Source organism: Pan troglodytes, chromosome 12 (genome assembly GCF_028858775.2).
Source record: "Pan troglodytes isolate AG18354 chromosome 12, NHGRI_mPanTro3-v2.0_pri, whole genome shotgun sequence".
In the NCBI taxonomy this organism is placed as follows: Eukaryota; Metazoa; Chordata; class Mammalia; order Primates; family Hominidae; genus Pan; species Pan troglodytes.
The window spans coordinates 95,720,106-95,737,816 of NC_072410.2; the positions used below are offsets into that span (position 1 = coordinate 95,720,106).

The 17,711-nt window shown below is 52.6% G+C and overlaps 2 protein-coding genes across 6 annotated transcripts; one reads left to right on the forward strand and one right to left on the reverse strand.

Moving 5' to 3' along the window:
• Nucleotides 1-2,175: 2,175 nt before the first annotated feature.
• Nucleotides 2,176-6,117, forward strand: PREB (prolactin regulatory element binding). Of its 4 annotated transcripts, XM_515352.7 has the most exons (9): nucleotides 2,176-2,585; nucleotides 3,151-3,340; nucleotides 3,535-3,755; nucleotides 3,949-4,029; nucleotides 4,145-4,269; nucleotides 4,469-4,642; nucleotides 4,790-4,862; nucleotides 5,041-5,200; nucleotides 5,364-6,117. In XM_515352.7, the coding sequence occupies exons 1-9, from the start codon at nucleotides 2,451-2,453 to the stop codon at nucleotides 5,456-5,458; spliced, it is 1,254 nt and encodes a 417-aa protein (XP_515352.3). In that variant the 5' UTR covers nucleotides 2,176-2,450; the 3' UTR covers nucleotides 5,459-6,117. The 4 variants fall into 4 exon arrangements, with proteins under 4 accessions (XP_515352.3, XP_003949818.1, XP_009440457.1 ...); XM_003949769.5 differs by lacking the exon at nucleotides 5,041-5,200 and having other exon boundaries at nucleotides 2,195-2,585; XM_009442182.4 differs by lacking the exon at nucleotides 4,469-4,642 and having other exon boundaries at nucleotides 2,195-2,585.
• ABHD1 (abhydrolase domain containing 1) lies at nucleotides 6,061-13,375 on the reverse strand. 2 transcript variants are annotated; one of them, XM_525719.7, is made up of 9 exons: nucleotides 12,791-13,081; nucleotides 8,266-8,426; nucleotides 7,740-7,922; nucleotides 7,510-7,555; nucleotides 7,245-7,357; nucleotides 6,944-7,117; nucleotides 6,720-6,768; nucleotides 6,457-6,622; nucleotides 6,061-6,340 (listed from the first exon to the last, which is right to left on the reverse strand). In XM_525719.7, exons 1-9 carry the CDS (start codon nucleotides 12,902-12,904, stop codon nucleotides 6,129-6,131), a joined length of 1,218 nt encoding a protein of 405 aa, XP_525719.3. In that variant the 5' UTR covers nucleotides 12,905-13,081; the 3' UTR covers nucleotides 6,061-6,128. The 2 variants fall into 2 exon arrangements, with proteins under 2 accessions (XP_525719.3, XP_009440458.2); XM_009442183.4 differs by lacking the exon at nucleotides 8,266-8,426 and having other exon boundaries at nucleotides 12,791-13,375.
• Nucleotides 13,376-17,711: the final 4,336 nt, after the last annotated feature.

Sequence of the window (17,711 nt, forward strand, 5' to 3'; positions counted from 1 at the left end):
CTTGTGTTTGTGTCCTGCTGAGTCCACAGAATAGGTGGCTGTAACTATAGGGGTGCCAGTCCCTAACAAGACCCTTGGTGGCGGGGAGAGGGTGGTTCATGCCTATAATCCCAACACACTGGAAGGCTGAGGTAGGAGGATCACTTGAAGCCAGGAGTTTGAGACCAGCCTGGGCAACATAGCAAGACCCTGTCTCTCCAAAAACAAAAATATAAAAAAATTAGCTGAGTATGGTGGGGCGTGCCTGTACTACCAGCTACTCAAGAGGCTAAAGTGGGAGGATCACTTGAGTCCAGGAGTTCAAGGTTGCAATGAGCTATATCATGCCATTGCACTCCAGCCTGGGTGACAGAGACCCTATCTCAAAAAAAAAAAAAAAAAAAAAAAAAAAAGAGGGCACGGTGTGGTTGCTCATGCCTATAATCCCAGCACTTTGGGAGGCCAAGGTGGGCATATCATTTAAGGTCAGGAGTTACGAGACCAGCCTGGCCAACATGGTGAAACTCCATCTCTACTAAAAATACAAAAATTAGCTGGGTGTGGTGGCGGGTGCCTGTAGTTCCAGCTACTCAGGAGGCTGAGGCAGGAGAATCACTTCAACCTGGGAGGTGGAGGGTGCAGTGAGCTGAGATCAGGCCACTGCACTCCAGACTGGGCAACAGAGCGAGACTCCGTCTCAAAAAATAAAAAAGACCCTGGAGGGTGGTGTCAAAGGAAACGGAGAGGCCAGAAAGAGCAGGTGCCATGTATCCAAGGAGGACAAGGGACCCACAAGGCCTGGGGACTTGAGATATGCAGAGAGCTTGGCCAGGCCCTTCACACATCTAATTCAACTCTGTGGGACAGATATTGGCATCCCCAAAGATGAAGCCACTGCACTATTCCTCTGGGTGCACCTTAGGTTAATGAGAATGCAGGAGAGGTGTCTCTTTGCAGGGAAGGACATCCCTTGTGCTCGCTCTCAGGAGTGCACAAAGGTCCTCATCAGATCAGAAACCCAAGGGAGAATGGAGTGTCAGGCACAGAAGATACCTGCCCAGGAGCCAAACTGCCCCCTCTGAGGCCAGCAAAGCAGCTGGCCACCCGCCAAGCCACCAGCCCAGGAGTGTGAAGCCTTGAGAAAGGGAATGGCAGACACCACCCCTGCCAAAAGTGGGCGATAGGCGTTAAGGATGACAGAGGTGTCCTCATACGAGGAAGCAATGGATTCAGCATTTGAAGTCAGGTTTATTTTTAAGTTCATGCTGCCTCCGTTAAGAAGCAAGAGACTCCGGTGGTTTCTGGTGTGTGCCCTCGGGCAAATCACTTCCTCTCTGGGGTAAGATGCAAAGGCCTGTGCTCCTAGGAGTTGGCATATCACTGCTCAGATGGGAACAGTCCTTATTTGAGGATTTTATGTGTGTGAGAGACAGGGTCTAGCTCTGTTGCCCAGGGGCTGGAGTGCAGTGGTGACATCACTGGTGGTCCAGCACAGTGGTCGAGCTCACTGCAGCCTCGACCTCCCAGTCTCAAGTGATCCTCCCGCCTGAGCCTCCTGGGCAGCTGGGCCCACAGGTGCCACGATGTTTGGCTAATTTTTAAATATTTCGTAGGGACGGATCCCCATGTTGCCCAGGCTGTCTCGAAAGCCTGGGCTCAAGCCATCCTCCTCTCTCGGACTTTCCGAAAGTGTTGGGATTACAGGATTACAGGCATGAACCACCGTGCCTGGCAGAGGATTTTTTTTTTTTTTTGAGACGGAGTTTCACTCTTGTTGCTGGTTGCCCAGGCTGAAGAGCAATGGCAATGGCGCGATCTCGGCTCACTGCAACCTCTACTTCCCAGGTTCAAGTGATTCTCCTGCCTCAGGCTCCCGAGTAGCTGGGATTACAGGCGCACGCCACCACGCCCTTTGTATTTTTGGTAGAGACGGGGTTTCTCCATGTTGGTCAGGCTGGTCTCGAACTCCTGATCCGCCCGCCTAGGCCTCACAAAGTGCTGGGATTACAGGCGCGAGTCGGATTTCTTTATTAAAGGTTGACCTTCATCAACCTCCATTGGCTCCACCTCCTCCGCCCGCGCCCCGCGCCCCGCACAAAAATGGCGAAGTCGGTGCTGGGCGACTCTGCCTCCGCGCCAGGGGTGGAGAACCGAAGCCCCGCCCCGGGAAACGCGGCCCCGCGGCCGGCTAGTGCTGACGCGTGTCGGCGCTCCTGCGCCTGCGCGGAGGGAGCCGCGAGACGGGTGCGCATGCGCAGTGCGCGTCTGCGAGACCGACTTGGACGGAGCCGAGCTGAGGCTCGGCTTCCTGCTGGTGGTCAGGGTTTTGGCAACTCCCCGGTGTGAGAGGGGTAGGGAGTGCTCCCGGCGGCGACGGGGCCGAGTTCACCAGCGGCCGGGGCAGTAGTCGAAGGCCCGGCGCGGCATGTCCTGGGTGCCGCGGTGCGGGCAGTGAACGCGCGGCGGGCGGGATGGGCCGGCGCCGGGCGCCAGAGCTGTACCGGGCTCCGTTCCCGTTGTACGCGCTTCAGGTCGACCCCAGCACTGGGCTGCTCATCGCTGCGGGCGGAGGAGGCGCCGCCAAGACAGGCATAAAGAATGGCGTGGTGAGAGCGCAGGGCCACTGGGGCTGGGTCTTGCTGCGGGCTGGCGGCGATTCCAGGGTGGCCGGGGGGTCGCGGGGCGGGCCACACTCCAGCTTCGGGCCCTGCCCACTTCTGTTGGGAAGACCCGCTTGCCTGACGCCCAGGCGCGAATTTCAGTCGAGAACTCAGCGGGCGGAGGAGAGGCTTTTAAGGTAAAGTGAAAACTGCACACAGCTGCAGAGTCGCCAGGAACGCTTCAGCTCCGCCTCAGAGCAGCTCCAGGGGTCTTATACTGGCCTTTTCCGGGAGGTCTTGCCTGCCCTCTAGCAGCGGCGAGAGTGGTGCATTTGGGTTTAGGCTAAGTTCCTTCCCTCTCCTGAGCTTCACCCTGTTCTGTAAAATAGAGGTAATAATCCCAGTCCTGCTCACTGTGTAGATTTGTGAGGCCCAAATGAGAGAAAAAAGACTGGAGAAACCCTTGTGAACTAGAACGTGCAGAAAGCAAAGGGGTAAGACATCAGACTCTTCCCTAAACGTGCTCTCTGGGCACCCCTGAACTTGCTCATCCGGGTTCCCCCTCCCACAGCACTTTCTGCAGCTAGAGCGGATTAATGGGCGCTTGAGTGCCTCCTTGCTGCACTCCCATGACACAGAGACACGGGCCACCATGAACTTGGCACTGGCTGGTGACATCCTTGCTGCAGGGCAGGATGCCCACTGTCAGCTCCTGCGCTTCCAGGCACATCAACAGCAGGGCAACAAGGCAGAGAAGGCCGGTGAGGAGCTCCCTCTCTACCCCCTTGGGGAAAGGGTTGAACGAGTAAGGTCACTCTTGGTGTCTCTAAAGAAGTGGGTCTGGAAGTAGGGTTTTGGTAGCAAGCTAGAAGTTGTATGGGCACCTGCCATGGAGAGAGGGGCCAGTACTCCTTACTGTAGAAGCCTGGAACCTGGCCAAGTGTTTGTGTTACAGGTTCCAAGGAGCAGGGGCCTCGACAAAGGAAGGGAGCAGCCCCAGCAGAGAAGAAATGTGGAGCGGAAACCCAGCACGAGGGGCTAGAACTCAGGGTAGAGAATTTGCAGGCGGTGCAGACAGACTTTAGCTCCGATCCACTGCAGAAAGTTGTGTGCTTCAACCACGATACTACCCTGCTTGCCACTGGAGGGACAGATGGCTACGTCCGTGTCTGGAAGGTGTGGGTTTGCAGGGTTAGGGAGGGTGAATGTCAGTAGCAACAAGATCAAAATTGTGAGAAGTTGAACGTGGCATCTGGGAAACTTGTGAATGAAGCTTGCATTGAGGGGCCATTAGAAGGGGTGGCGTGGGGATCAGTCACAGTGTACTTGCTGGACACCTGAGTTAACCATGGTGGTTGTTTGGCTACAGGTGCCCAGCCTGGAGAAGGTTCTGGAGTTCAAAGCCCACGAAGGGGAGATTGAAGACCTGGCTTTAGGGCCTGATGGCAAGGTGAGGGGCTGGGGGTGGGAGGAGGATGGAGAAAGGAGAGAGGAGGTGCTTATGCTGCTTGCCCAATAAGTGGATCCCCTAACTGTCCATCCTTGGAATCTTTATTCCTAACTAGTTGGTAACCGTGGGCCGGGACCTTAAGGCCTCTGTGTGGCAGAAGGATCAGCTGGTGACACAGCTGCACTGGCAAGAAAATGGACCCACCTTTTCCAGCACACCTTACCGCTACCAGGCCTGCAGGTGTGAAGACTTTGGGGGGTGGCTGAAAGAGGCATAGCCCAGCTGTGGTGGGGGAGAGGGAAAAGACTGGGGATGGGAGAGCTGGGGAGGAACTTGTTGAGTGTTACCCCAGGTCTGACCAGGGTGCAGGTGGTGCACAAACCTCTGAGGAGGGTTGGGCAGGCCCCAGGAGCTGAATAGCCCCTCATCCGGCCCCCAGGTTTGGGCAGGTTCCAGACCAGCCTGCTGGCCTGCGACTCTTCACAGTGCAAATTCCCCACAAGCGCCTGCGCCAGCCCCCTCCCTGCTACCTCACAGCCTGGGATGGCTCCAACTTCTTGCCCCTTCGGACCAAGTCCTGTGGCCATGAAGTCGTCTCCTGCCTCGATGTCAGGTGTGAGACATTGCTGCCTTGGCTAGGTAGGGGGTCCCTGAGGGAGCTTGGAAAGGAGTCCTGCCTGGGTCCCTACGGACCGGTATTGGGGTATGAGGGTTGCTGCACAAGCCTCCAGGACAATGAGCTCTTTATTGTTTGTTGCAGTGAATCCGGCACCTTCCTAGGCCTGGGCACAGTCACTGGCTCTGTTGCCATCTACATAGCTTTCTCTCTCCAGGTAATGGGTGGAGGTTGGCATGGCCCTGTGGGTGGACTGTAGGCCTGTCTCTACCCTGAGTTTGCAGGAAGGAGTCTGGCCCATTCTATCGAGGGAAATCCTGGGGGTGGGGAACATGCTTTCCAGAAAGAGAGTTCCCAGCTAGGCCTTTCCTCACTGGTATTCCTTCTGCCCACAGTGCCTCTACTACGTGAGGGAGGCCCATGGCATTGTGGTGACGGATGTGGCCTTTCTACCTGAGAAGGGTCGTGGTCCAGAGCTCCTTGGGTCCCATGAAACTGCCCTGTTCTCTGTGGCTGTGGACAGTCGTTGCCAGCTGCATCTGTTGCCCTCACGGCGTGAGTCATTGGGGCAGGGCAGGCAGGCACCACCCCACGTTTAACGACCAGAAACGTGCCCCCCGGAGGCTGGGCTCTTTGTGCCACTCCTCCTTTGAAGGGTTCTGGTTTTCAGGCTGGGAAGCCCCTTTGCCCGCTGACCTCCTCCCTTTCCCTCCTGCAGGGAGTGTTCCTGTGTGGCTCCTGCTCCTGCTGTGTGTCGGGCTTATTATTGTGACCATCCTGCTGCTCCAGAGTGCCTTTCCAGGTTTCCTTTAGCTTCCCTGCTTCCTGGGAATCAGGAGCCTGGACACTGCCATCTCTAGAGCAGAGTGGAGGCCTGGACTCCCTTTGCTCACTCCATTCGGGTCCACAGCTGAGGTTGCCTCTGACAAGATGAATGGGCACTGCCTGCCCTTCTAGTGAAAAGGCTTGGTTATGGCCCTGCGTGACTCCAGGTCCCAGGAACCTTGCCTTCATCATCTGTGGATCCATCCAGAACAGCGGTATCTGAAGCCCAGGCCATACTCCCTGCCTCCTTTCTTCTGCCTACCAGAGGCTCCAGAGTTGAGCTTGTCCTTTATCTAGAAACATGTGAAGATGCCCAAGAGCCTGGAGGCACTGCTGTCCTTCCTGCAGAAACAGTTTCTCCTCCTCCCCTCAGCCTTGTGACCAGTTCCTCTTCACATGAAGCCCCTGGCATTTGCTGGGGAAGGGACTGGCCTGGTACTTGCTGTTAGGGCAGGAAGGGGCAAAAGGAAGACTTGGGTAGTAATCTGGGGGTTCAGATGGGTAGCACTAAGCCAGCTGGCCTAAAGATGCAATAAGTTCCTAGGTAGTCTACCCTTACCTTGAGGAATGGGAAAATGAACCTCAGCCCATTAGGCAGGAAAAGTTGATATTTAATAAACAAGGAAAGAGTGAACTGAGACCCCAAATGGTACTCTTGTCAGCTGTTTCTGTCGTCAGAAGGTAAGAGAGCCCTGAGGTCAGGCAGCCCCTCTGGGTCCTGGAAGATGGCTTTGGCGTACTGATGCAAGAGGCGGCTCATGTAGCAGTGCTGCCACGGGAGCAGCCCTTCCAGGAAGCCGATGTGGCCACCCCGGGCTGTGATGAGCAGCGCAACGTAGGGGGAGTGTTGGGCGGCCTGTATGGGAAGGGCTAGGAGAGGGTCAGAGGTTAGAAATACTGGCCTTCACTGGGAGCCCAGGCTGTCTGTTGCATCCCTCATGGCCCATTTTCCTTGGGGCCAAAGTGTCCTGAATCAGAGTACTCACCACAGACGGGGGAGAAGGGGTCATCTGCTGCATTGAGACAGAGCACAGGGATCCGGATGGCATCTATCTTGGTTCTAGGGCTTGCTGCTTTGTAGTAGGTAACACAGTCTTGATATCCAAAGGCCACAGATGTGTAGCGCTCATCAAACTGGCGGATTGTACGGGCCTGCAGGTGTTACCATAGGATAGGCTAAGATGATAAAGAATAGGAAGGTAGTGGAAGACTCATTTGGGGGAACCAGGGGCATGGCTGAATATTATACCTGTAGTACAAAGTCTATGTCCACCACCTTTTCAATCACCTTTCTGTTTCTGCAAAAGTACATAAGAGTTTGGCTTGACACCTGGATCTGATCCCCCACCCCCAGGCCCTGTCTTACTATCTCGTGTGAGGAAGCCCAGAGAGAACTGACCAAGCACTAGGAGAGCCTGGAGTGTCTGCCATCCTACTCTGTCTACTGCCTCCTCCCACTTGCCACGACCCTACCGTTCCACAAGTTGGCAGAGCCTAGCAGTGAGGGGCTGATTGAAGAGCAGTGAGTTGAGTGGGGTTTCCAGGGAGCGAGTGGTCTCAAAGGAATCCCAGCATGCAGACAGAGTCAGTGCTGCCACCAGCCCTGCAGCCTGCCCGGCCTGTGCCAGGTGATTCAGCACCAGTATCCTGTGGAATTGGACAAGGGACCATGAAAGAAGGGTTTGCATTAATGTGAGTTGGGACAGAGGAAGGGGACATGGAGGAGGAAAGAAAGGAAGACTGGGCCTCTGGGCTAAGCCCAGCCAATCTTTACCCTCCAAAAGAGATGCCCACGGCCAGCAGTGGAGCTTGGGGATAACGATGCTTTATGTGGTTCACGACTGTCTCTAGATCTTCAGTATTGCTGGCACAAAAAGCCCTGTGGGTCTGAGGGCAAACCAGATCATTGGGTAGGGAGGGAGACCGTGGCCAGAAGGTGGAGGGGAAACTGAGGAAGGATAGGTAGGAGGTGAGCCCCAGGGCCAAGGATCTCTAAAGGGAGTGGGTGAAGGGCTGCTATGAGGAAGGCAGCTACTCACCCGCAGTTCCTCCCCACGGCAGCCCCGGTTGTTAAACACGACAGCCCTGTGGTACACACAGGTACATCTTAGCCAGACCCTTCTTAGCCCCTCTCCCCTTTCAGTATTCAGAAAGACCCCTGTCCAAAGACTCCGTGTAGCATTCTTCTTATCTATCAGTGTCCGGATTGACTTCTCCCTAATACACGTTCTCAGATGCCACCCCACTCTGGGGCTGCACCCATCCTTACTGGTAGCCATCCCTCAGAGCTTGGTTAACTAGGTGCAAGACGTATGTCTCCTGGCTACTGCCAGTGATGCCAGGAAGCAGCAGCACAATGGGCTGGGTAGTAGGATCAGGGTCTTGGCTGCTGTCAGGCTGCTTGGCCCAGTCTAGCAGGAGCTGGCCTCCATCTGGTGTTTGGAGGATGTCACTGGTTTTGGAGGAAGAGGCACACAAAGATACTATTAAGAACTTAATGTAATTCAAAAGCTTTGCCCCCTGCCCCACCCACAAACAAGTCTTATCACTTCCCATCAGCATCATCTGAGGGTGTTCTTCATGTAAAACAGTAAGGCTTGACAATGTGTGTTGGGGACATAAAAGATGACCTGGTGGCCGTGCAATTATATAGCCCTTCCATATAACATCCATTGTCATTGAACCCTCAACACAGGGATGTAGATGAGGCAGATTACCTACATTTTAAAAGCGGTAGATAGGTTTTTCCCTAGATACCTGGGGTTTCATGTTCACCCTGTTCTGTCCCTTCTTACCTCTGATAAAGGACTAGGGGCTGAGACTGCAGGAGGACTTGGAAGATGCTTTGTAGTCGCCCCTCAAAACACCACAGCGTTGGGTAGAAAGTCTCGGTGGTGATGGAACAGTGTTGCTCCAGGAAGGCCAGAAACTGCGGCCCAGCCACCAGCCGAGGCCTCTGTAATCACACAGCAGTCTGCCCCACTTCCCTGACTTTTGCACCAAGCTAGTGAGGCACCCAACACCAGAGGGTGAGGGGGCCCCCTCTCCAGAGCCCAGCCTGGAGGACCCTGCTTTGTCTGCACGTGAGATACTCAGCACAGCTCAGTTGAATGGCCAAGTCTGATAATACACTCCAGCTAGAGCCCCTAAAAAACCCAGTCCTGGAGTGTCACTGCCCAGAATTGACCCTGAACTGGGAGCTGCTGAGTTGACTGAGTGCTGACTTTCCTGCTCAGCCTATCCATGCCCCAAACCCATTTTGGAGAGAGCAGGTGATGTAAACAGCCACGCTCAGTGGTGTGCGCCTGTGGTCCCAGCCACTTGGGAGGCTGAGGTGGGAGGATCACTTGAGCCCAGGAGTTCAAGGCTGCAGTGAGCTATGATAGCACCACTGTACTCTAGCCTGGGCGATAGTGAGACCCTGTCAATAAATAAGTGCCCAGCTGATCCCCTGCAGAAAAAGTCGGGGTTCTGGGCAGGGGCTGAAGAAATGCAGCACCATTCAATCTTCAGCCTTTACTTTGCAGTTGAAAATGAAGCCGGCCAGGCGCAGTGGCTCATGCCTGTAATCCCAGCACTTTGGGAGGCCGAGGTGGGTGGATCACAAGGTCAAGAGATGGAGACCATCCTGGCCAACATGGTGAAACCCCGATTCTACTAAAAGTACAAAAATTAGCCAGGCATGGTGGTGAGCGCCTGTAGTCTCAGTTACTCGGGAGGCTGAGGCAGGAGAATAACTTGAACCCAGGAGGCAGAGGTTGCAGTGAGCCGAGGTCGTGCCGCTGCACTCCAGCCTGGTGATAGAGCGAGACACCATCTTTTTTTTTTCTTTTTTTTTTTTTTTTGAGACAGAGTCTCGCTCTGTTGCCCAGGCTGGAGTGCAGTGGCGCAATCTCGGCTCACTGCAAGCTCCACCTCCCGGGTTCACGCCATTCTCCTCTCTCAGCCTCCCAAGTAGCTGGGACTACAGGCGCCCACCACCACGCCTGGCTAATTTTTTGTACTTTCAGTAGAGACGGGGTTTCACTGTGTTAGCCAGGATGGTCTCGATCTCCTGACCTCATGATCCACCCGCCTCGGCCTCCCAAAGTGCTGGGATTACAGGCGTGAGCCACTGTGCCCAGCAACACCATCTTAAAAAAAAAAAAAAAAAAGATGAAGCTACACTGTCTTCTTCCTAAGACTGACTCTGGCCACTCTGGCTCCTGATTTTAGCACCACTTCATCTGCATATTCCTGTTCTCTAATGTTCTTGCTCACTGCCAAGGGGTTTTTTTGAGACACAGTTTCACTCTGTTGCCCAGGCTAGAGTGCAGTGGCGTGATCTCGGCTCACTGCAAGATCTCCGCCTCCCGGGTTCACACGATTCTCCTGCCTCAGCCTCCCGAGTAGCTGGGACTACATGTGCCCGCCACCACACCTGGCTAATTTTTTTTTTTTTTTTTGTATTTTTAGTAAAGATGGGGTTTCACCGTGTTAGCCAGGATGGTCTCGATCTCCTGACCTCGTGATCCGCCCGCCTCGGCCTCCCAAAGTGCTGGGATTACAGGTGTAAGCCACTGCGTCTGGCCTAAGGGGCTTCTTTCTACCGGGGACCTTATCTTCTCTTACTTGTGGGGCCCCTGCTGTTAGATTGTGCTCTAAAGGAAGAACAGCCCTAATGTGAATCGATTTTTTTCTTCCTTCATGCCAGCTAGGGGGAAGGTGACAAGGATGAAATAACAGGGACAGATGAGGTCAGTGGGCACTGAGCCCTGACTTTCAGCTTCTCTGCTGTGTTCTGGACAGACATCAAGTGAATGAGAGAGCCTAGCCACGTGGAAGGCATGTGAAGGAGGAGTATGCCATAGGTTCAAGAATAGAAACTGCATATCCGCAGTGGGCCCTAAGGAACATGAGGACCAGATTTCTATCTCCAGTACAGTTCCTATGGTCTACAGGGGCAAATGGTAGAGAGGCCAAGTTGATAGTGCAACTGTTGGGAGATGTGACTTTGGACCCTAGTCCTTAAGCCCTGGAATTATGACAGCTGTCAGTCGTGTGCAGGCACTGGGCTAAGCCCAAACTTATGAGATATTTTATAAGTGAAGAAGTTATGACTGACAGAGATTAAGTGGTTTGTCCAGTTACACAGCAAGCAAGAGGCAAAACAAAATTATTAACTATGACATTACCACCAGTACTTGTAGGTAAGATTTGTTGAGTTCTCATTAAGCTCCAGGCATTCTGCTAAGCACTTCACACAAATTTTGTCTTGTGATTTTCATAACAGTTCCATGAAATAGGTTCTGTGATCCCCCTATGTGAACGGATTTGAATGCTGAATAACTTGTCAAGGGCCAGAAGCTTGCCAGAGCTAGTTAGTGGCAGAGCAGGAGATTCAAACCCAGGTCTGTCTGACTCTAGAGCCTGCGCTGTCTAGTCACTGTCGGGTATTGCCTCCTAATTGCCAAGATTTTGAGTTGCTATCCTTTTTTTTTTTTTTTTTTTTGAGACGGAGTTTTGCTCTGACACCCAGGCTGGAGTGCAGTGGTGCCATCTCAGCTCACCGCAACCTCCGCCTCCTGGGTTCAAGCGATTCTCCTGCCTCAGCCTCCTGAGTAGCTGGGATGACAGGCTTGCGTCACCACACCCAACTAATTTTTGTATTTTTAGTAGAGATAGGGGTTTCACCATGTTGGCCAGGCGGGTCTCGAACTCCTGACATCAAGTGATCCGCCCGCCTCAGCCTCCAAAATGCTGGGATTACAGGCATGAGCCACTGTGCTCGGCTGAGTTACTATCAGTTTATTAATTCCTTGGTCAAACGGCCCAGTAATGTGGAACAAGTCTTATAAATTTGTTCACAGGTTTGATTTATGTGGGTTAATTTGATTTTAACTCAAGAAAATGTTTCTTGACTCCCTCCTGAGAATGAATTAGTATTACAATATGGCACTGGTTGCTATGCTTAAATCAGTATAGATCCATTACAGTGCTGGCCAATCCAAACACCATATCTAGAGGGCCTCCAGAATGGCACTTTTCCTGCATTTTAACCAGTATTCGTTAGCTTATAAAGGGTTTAGTCTATAAAGCAGCAGGGGCCCAGATTTCTGTGCAGCTAGTTGCAAGTAAAGGAAAGTGTTTCCTTAGGGGCAGTTTTGTTCTGAAGTGACCTTCCAAATCTGATGTATAAAGTGAGGCCTACAGAGTATTGTGAGGCTTGGAGTTTTTAACTGTTTTATTAAGGAAGACTTTTTTTTTTTTTTTTGAGACGGAGTTTCACTCTTGTTGCCCAGGCTGGAGTGCAATGGCACGAGGCTCATTGCAACCTCCGCCTCCCAGGTTCAAGTGATTCTCCTGCCTCGGGCTCCCGAGTAGCTGGGATTATAGGCATGTGCCACCATGCCTGGCTAATTTTTGTATTTTTAGTAGAGACGGGGTTTCTTCATGTTGGTCAGGCTGCTCTCGAACTCCCGATCTCAGGCGATCCTCCCGCCTCTGCCTCCCAAAGTGTTGGGATTACAGGCGTGAGCCACCACACCCGGCCCTAAGGAAGACATTTAGTAAACAATATATGCTAATGTAGAAAGCTCTGAAAATATGGAAAAGTCTAGGTAACACTAAAGTCTCCTATAGACCTTTTTAAAGGACTCGAACCAGTAGGTGTCTTGTTAGACTCAGCTACCTAGAACAGAGTTTAATGAAGATGAAGAGATTTGGCTTTTCCTGGATATGTAAATTATGTATATATCTAAATTTCAGTGAGAAAAATCTCCAAATTCATCAAAATCAACCTCTTCAAACTTTCTCATCACACTGTATGGAGAGCCTGGAACATAAAACGGCTGAATGAGCAAGGACAGTTAGGGTCATCCATCAGTTCTGAGCTAGGCCAGTTCTGACCTCAGCCAGCCCTTAAGGGAAGGGAGGTCCTACTAAGCTATTTGGGGGGTGGGTGGTATTGGGAGTTAGCCGTGACCCACAGACCTCTGGTTCCTTCCTTCAGTGCAGCTGACTCAGCTAAACCACCTAAAAAGGAACGCAAAGTGTGCACATCTCTGATACCTCAGGATGCCTTCCACCCCACCTTTCCCCAAATGCTTGTCCACATTATAGGGAGCAGCACCCTCCGGTACCCAAAAGGCCCAGCTGGCGTGGGGATCACATGGGATGCAGAGGCACTAGGGAGGCAGAGCCGACTCCCCATTCGGTGGTAGCAAATTTCACCTGTGGGGAAGCCCAACCATCCCAGTTCCCACCAAGGACTCAAGCCCGTGTCTGGAAGCTGCCCGCTACACCCAAACCCGCTGGCCAGAGCGGTGGACCCGCACCCACCTGAAGCACACGTGCCCAGTAGTAGCCCAAGTAGAGGGCAACGGCAAGAGCCAAGAGCAGAGAGAAGGTGTCTGCCCAGGTGCCATTCTGGGGGCTCAGGAAGGAGCTCAGCATCTTGTGTTGGGGGCTTCCGACCCTCAGGCTCCTGGCTGGCCCCAGTTGGCCGGCTGTAACTCGCGGTCCCACCCGCCGCCCGCCATAGGCGGCCTGTGCAGGTCCGGTCCCCGCTGCAGGCAGTTTGCGCTGCTGGCCCCGCCCACCGCCGGTGCCCCGGGCTGGGCGGCGAGAGGCGGCGCTAGTTGGTCGCGGGGCTGGGTGGCTGGTCGCCTAGTGCCTCGCGCGGATCTAACCCGAGTGACCTGCGAATGGCCTCCCGCCCTCCCCTGCCTTCTTCCCCTCCGCGGTTCTTGGCTGTGCAGCCCGAGACAAGCGGCCTCCCCCAGCTGCCATCTTGGTGCGGGGCATCTCCAGCTCCCTTAAACTCTTCCCCGGCGACGCCCCGAGTGCAGCAGCCTGGCCAGAGTCCCTTAGGCGCTCGCAGTCAGTCACACACAGGACACAGCTACTCCTGCAGTGACATTCTCCTCTGTCACACACTACAGCCATTCACAGTGACCCTCACCAGTCACTGTCCGACTGTGACACCCCACACTGTCACAAAGCTTTCAGCTGCTCAGTGGTGGCATTGCAACACATGCACCTTCCTGCAGTGTCACTCTGCATTGTCTCATACAGTCCCTGCCACACAGTCCTCGTACAGTAGATAATTTGCTCACCACCCGCCCTGTACCAGGCACTTGATACAGACCCCCCATGTTACTGTCCGTGTCTTCATTGAAATATAGGAGGTCATCTACTAAGAGTAGTGGCTTTCAACCTTGACTGCAGATCGGAATCATCTAGGATTTTTAAAACTACCAGTGCCCAGGCCCTACCCCTGATACAGTTGGTCTGGAGAGGAGCCTAGGTATCAATATACCGTAAAGCTTCTAGGAGGTCCACGAGTCATCAGGGCTTAACATGGTCCACACAAGAGAAGTACCAGCTGCCATGGGAGCACTGCGGAGGTGCCCGGACTTCACGCGAGGGTGTTCTAGCAGAGGGGGCAGCAAAGGCAAAAGCCTGGAGGTGAAGGATGTCTTAAGGGAACAAAGAAAGTTGGTGTGGCTGGAGCATGTGGGTGGTCAAGGACCACATAATTGCTGCAGTTTATCCTAGGGTCAGAGGAAAGCCATCCAAGGGTTTTAAGAAGGGAAGGGTGACATGAGTTATGTTTTAGGAGAATCATTCAGTTGCTTGGAGAATAGATTGGAGGAGGAGGAAAGTAGAAGCAGAGAGGCCACGGGGAGGCTGCTAACAGAACGCCAGGCTCAAAAGATGCCTGGACTGGAGGATACCCAGGAGAGGAGTGAAGATCTTCAAGATCAGTGGCAGAATTGATAGGACCTGGTAGTAGATTGGAGGCAGGGGAAGAAGGAGGAACATGGATGACCTCCAGGTTTCTGACTGCACAGATATAAAGTGTCCATCCCTGGGACAGGGAAACAGAGGAGAGGAAGGTTTGAAGAGGAAGATGATGCATTTAGACACAGACATGTAGAAGTTGGGGTGCTGGTAGGTGTTTTAACTGTGTTTCCTTAGGTTCTGTATTTGTCTATTTGGCATCCATAAATCACAGGGCCAACCTAATGGCCAAGTTTGTTTACATCTCCCCTACAATCCAGAGCTCATACTCTGAGCACTTCCTTTCTCTAACTTTCACATTCCAAGCCAGTATCTCCCCTGCCCTAAATCAACCCAGGACCAGGTAACCAGGACCTGTCCCTGTGCCCCAGAGCACTCTGGAATTATTCAAACTAGCCAGTCCCAAACTGCTTCTCCTGCCTTACTGGGAGAAGTAAACCCCAATAAAGGCCTGTACCTTCCCCTCGCTTCTTTCTGCCTCCTGAGTGACACTGGCACCTCCCCCTGTGACCGTGCCTTTTGTTTCTAGGGGAACTGCGAATAACATTAAGCTTTTCTTTCAATAGCAGTGACCTCTTCATGTCCTCACTCAGCCACCTTTATAAATTAAAACTCAGGCACAAATTAGTAGGATATTCAATGCCTGAAGTGGCCTGGGGCTTAGAGATTGGAGGTGGAGAATTGGCAATCATCAGCATTTAGGTGGTGTCTTAGTTGGCAGTTTGCTGTAAGAAAGCACTACAAACTGGGTGTCTTAAACCAGGGGTCCCCAACCCCCTGGGCTGCAAATTGGTACTGGTCCATGACCTGTTAGGAACCAGGTGGCATAGCAGAAGGTGAGCAGGATGAGCAAGCATTACTGCCTGAGATCAGCAGTGGAATTAGATTCTCATAGGAGCGCAAACCCTATTGTGAACTGCACACAAGAAGGATCTAGGTTGCGTGCTCCTTATTAGAATCTAATGCCTGTTGATCTGAGGTGGAAGTTTCATCCCAAAACCATCCCCCTCACCCCCAACCCTTCTGATCTGTGGAAAGATTGTCTTCTCTGAGGCTGGGCACGGTGGCTCACTCCTGTAACACCCAATGCTTTGAGAGTTCAAGGCAGGCGGATCACCTGAGGTCAGGAGTTCGAGACCAGGCTGGCCAACATGGTGAAACCTCGTCCCTACTAAAAAAATACAAAAAAAAAAAAAAAAAAGATTGTCTTCTCTGAAACTGGTCCCTGGTGCCAAAAAGGTTGGGGACTGTCTTAAACAACAGAGATTTATTGTCTCACACTTCTGGAGACTAGAAGTCAAGATTGAAATATCAGTAGGGTGGGTTCATTCTGGGAACTGTGAGGAATAATCTATTCCATGACTCTCCCCTGGCTTCTGGCATTTTGCTGGAAATCTTTGGCACTCCCTGACTGGTAGAAGCATCACCCTGATCTCTGTCTTCATCTTCACAAACATCTTAGTGAGTTTGTGCTGCTATAACAAAATGCCACAGACTGAGTAATTTACAAACAACAGAAATTTATTCCTCACAGTTCTGGAGACTGGGAAGTCCAAGATCCAGGCACTGGCAGGTTCGGTGTCTGTGAAGGTCCATTCCTCAGAGTTGGTGCGTCTGGGTTTCCTCATGTGATGGAAGGGACAGAAAGGCAAGAGAGCAAGAGGGGTGAACTCTCTCAGAAACCTCTTTCATAAGGTCATTAATCCCTTCATGAGGGGAGAGCCCTCATGGTTTCATCATGTCCCAAAAGGCCCTACTCCTTTTTGGTTTTTTTCAGAGGCAGGATGTCGCTCTGTCACCAAGGTTGGAGTGCAGTGGCAGGATCACAGCTCACTGTAACCTCAAATTCCTGGACTCAAGGGATCTGCCTGCCTCAGCTTCCCAAATAGCTGGGTCTACAGGCGTGCACCACCATGCCTAATTTTTATTTATTTATTTATTGTAGAGACACGGTCTCACTATGTTGCCCAGACTGGTCGAAAACTCCTGGCCTCAAGAGATCCTCACACTTCGGCCTCCCAAAGTGCTGGGATTACAGGTGTGAGCCACTGTGCCCGGCTTCCTCCTCTTAATATCACCACAGTGGGGACTAAGTTTCAGCACATGAATTTGGTGGGATATTCAGGCCATAGCAATGTTCTTCCTATGTGTGTGTCTGTGTCCACATTTCCTCTTTTGAGATGAACACCAGTCATATTGATTAGGGGCCCACCCTACTCCAGTATGACCTCATCTTAATGAATTACATCGGCAATGACCCTATTTCCAAATAAGGTCACAGTCTGAGGTATTGGAGGTTAAGACTTCAACATATAACTTTGTGAAGGACACGAGTCAATGCATAACAGTGATGGGAGCTAGGTGAGCAGATGAGCACATGAGCAGATGGAAAGTGAGGAGAGGGCCCTGAGGAACTCTGACGGTGAAGAAAATGGAGACCTTTTTGAAATGACCAGAGGTAGGAGAGGTATTGCCAAAACCAGCAGAATCCGTGATCTAAAAAGGCAGTGACAAGCAGTGTTCATCACTGGGAGGAGGACAGGATGAGAGTGGGCTTGTCGCTGTGATGACAGTGTCGCTGTGATGGAGTGTCACAAACAACTCAGGAAGAGTTCACCCTGACACCCCAATACATATGCCTCTAACACTCTGCACCGCCACACCCCTGGGCAGTCAGTGACACATTGGCCATACCCTGAAGCCCACACTATCATTTATTTTTAATTAATTAATTTATTTATTGAGACGGAGTCTCAGTCTCGCTTTGTCACCCAGGCTGGAGTGCAGTGGCGTGATCTCGGCTCACTGCAAGCTCCACCACCCAGGTTCATGCCATCCTCCTGCCTCAGCCTCCCGAGTAGCTGACACTACAGGCGCCCGTCACCATGCCTGGCTAATGTTTTTGTATTTTCAGTAGAGACGGGGTTTCACTGTGTTAACCAGGATGGTCTCCATCTCCTGACCTCGTGATCCACCCGCCTTGGCCTCCCAAAGTGGTGGGATTACAGGTGTGAGCCACCACGCCCGGCCCCTGAAGCCCACACTATCACACGGATGCACAGTCACACAAAATACCCCCTACCGTGTCACAAATTCCTCATACACAGAGCCACACATGCCAGCCACAACCGCACATGCTAACAGTAAGTTAGGTTCCATTTTGTCACATACATCTGGGTCCCTCAGGCAGAGAAAGTGGCAACCAAAGCATGAGCACAGTTAAACATACTTCTGATGCACACTGGCCTCACTGTCTCTTGGTCTCTCTGTACTCACATGTGTGCATACAGGCACACGCACACATCCGCGCACACATGCACGCTCACACACGTGCATCCTTACACATGCTCACACGCACGCTCACAATGTCACACGCATGTGCACACCCGCACAAGCACACGAGCGCACTCACGAGCACACGCGGACTCGCACACGCGCACATGCGCACTCACGCACG

Coding starts and splice junctions, on each gene's coding strand:
- PREB (XM_515352.7), top strand. CDS start 2,451: ATGGGCCGGCGCCGGGCGCCAGAGCTGTACCGGGCTCCGTTCCCGTTG. Junction 4,270..4,468: donor TACCGCTACCAGGCCTGCAG/GTGTGAAGACTT, acceptor TCCGGCCCCCAG/GTTTGGGCAGGTTCCAGACC. Junction 4,643..4,789: donor GTCTCCTGCCTCGATGTCAG/GTGTGAGACATT, acceptor TGTTTGTTGCAG/TGAATCCGGCACCTTCCTAG.
- ABHD1 (XM_525719.7), bottom strand. CDS start 12,904: ATGCTGAGCTCCTTCCTGAGCCCCCAGAATGGCACCTGGGCAGACACC. Junction 8,427..12,790: donor ACTGGGCACGTGTGCTTCAG/GTGGGTGCGGGT, acceptor GTGTGATTACAG/AGGCCTCGGCTGGTGGCTGG. Junction 6,341..6,456: donor CCCCTTCTCCCCCGTCTGTG/GTGAGTACTCTG, acceptor ACCCTCTCCTAG/CCCTTCCCATACAGGCCGCC.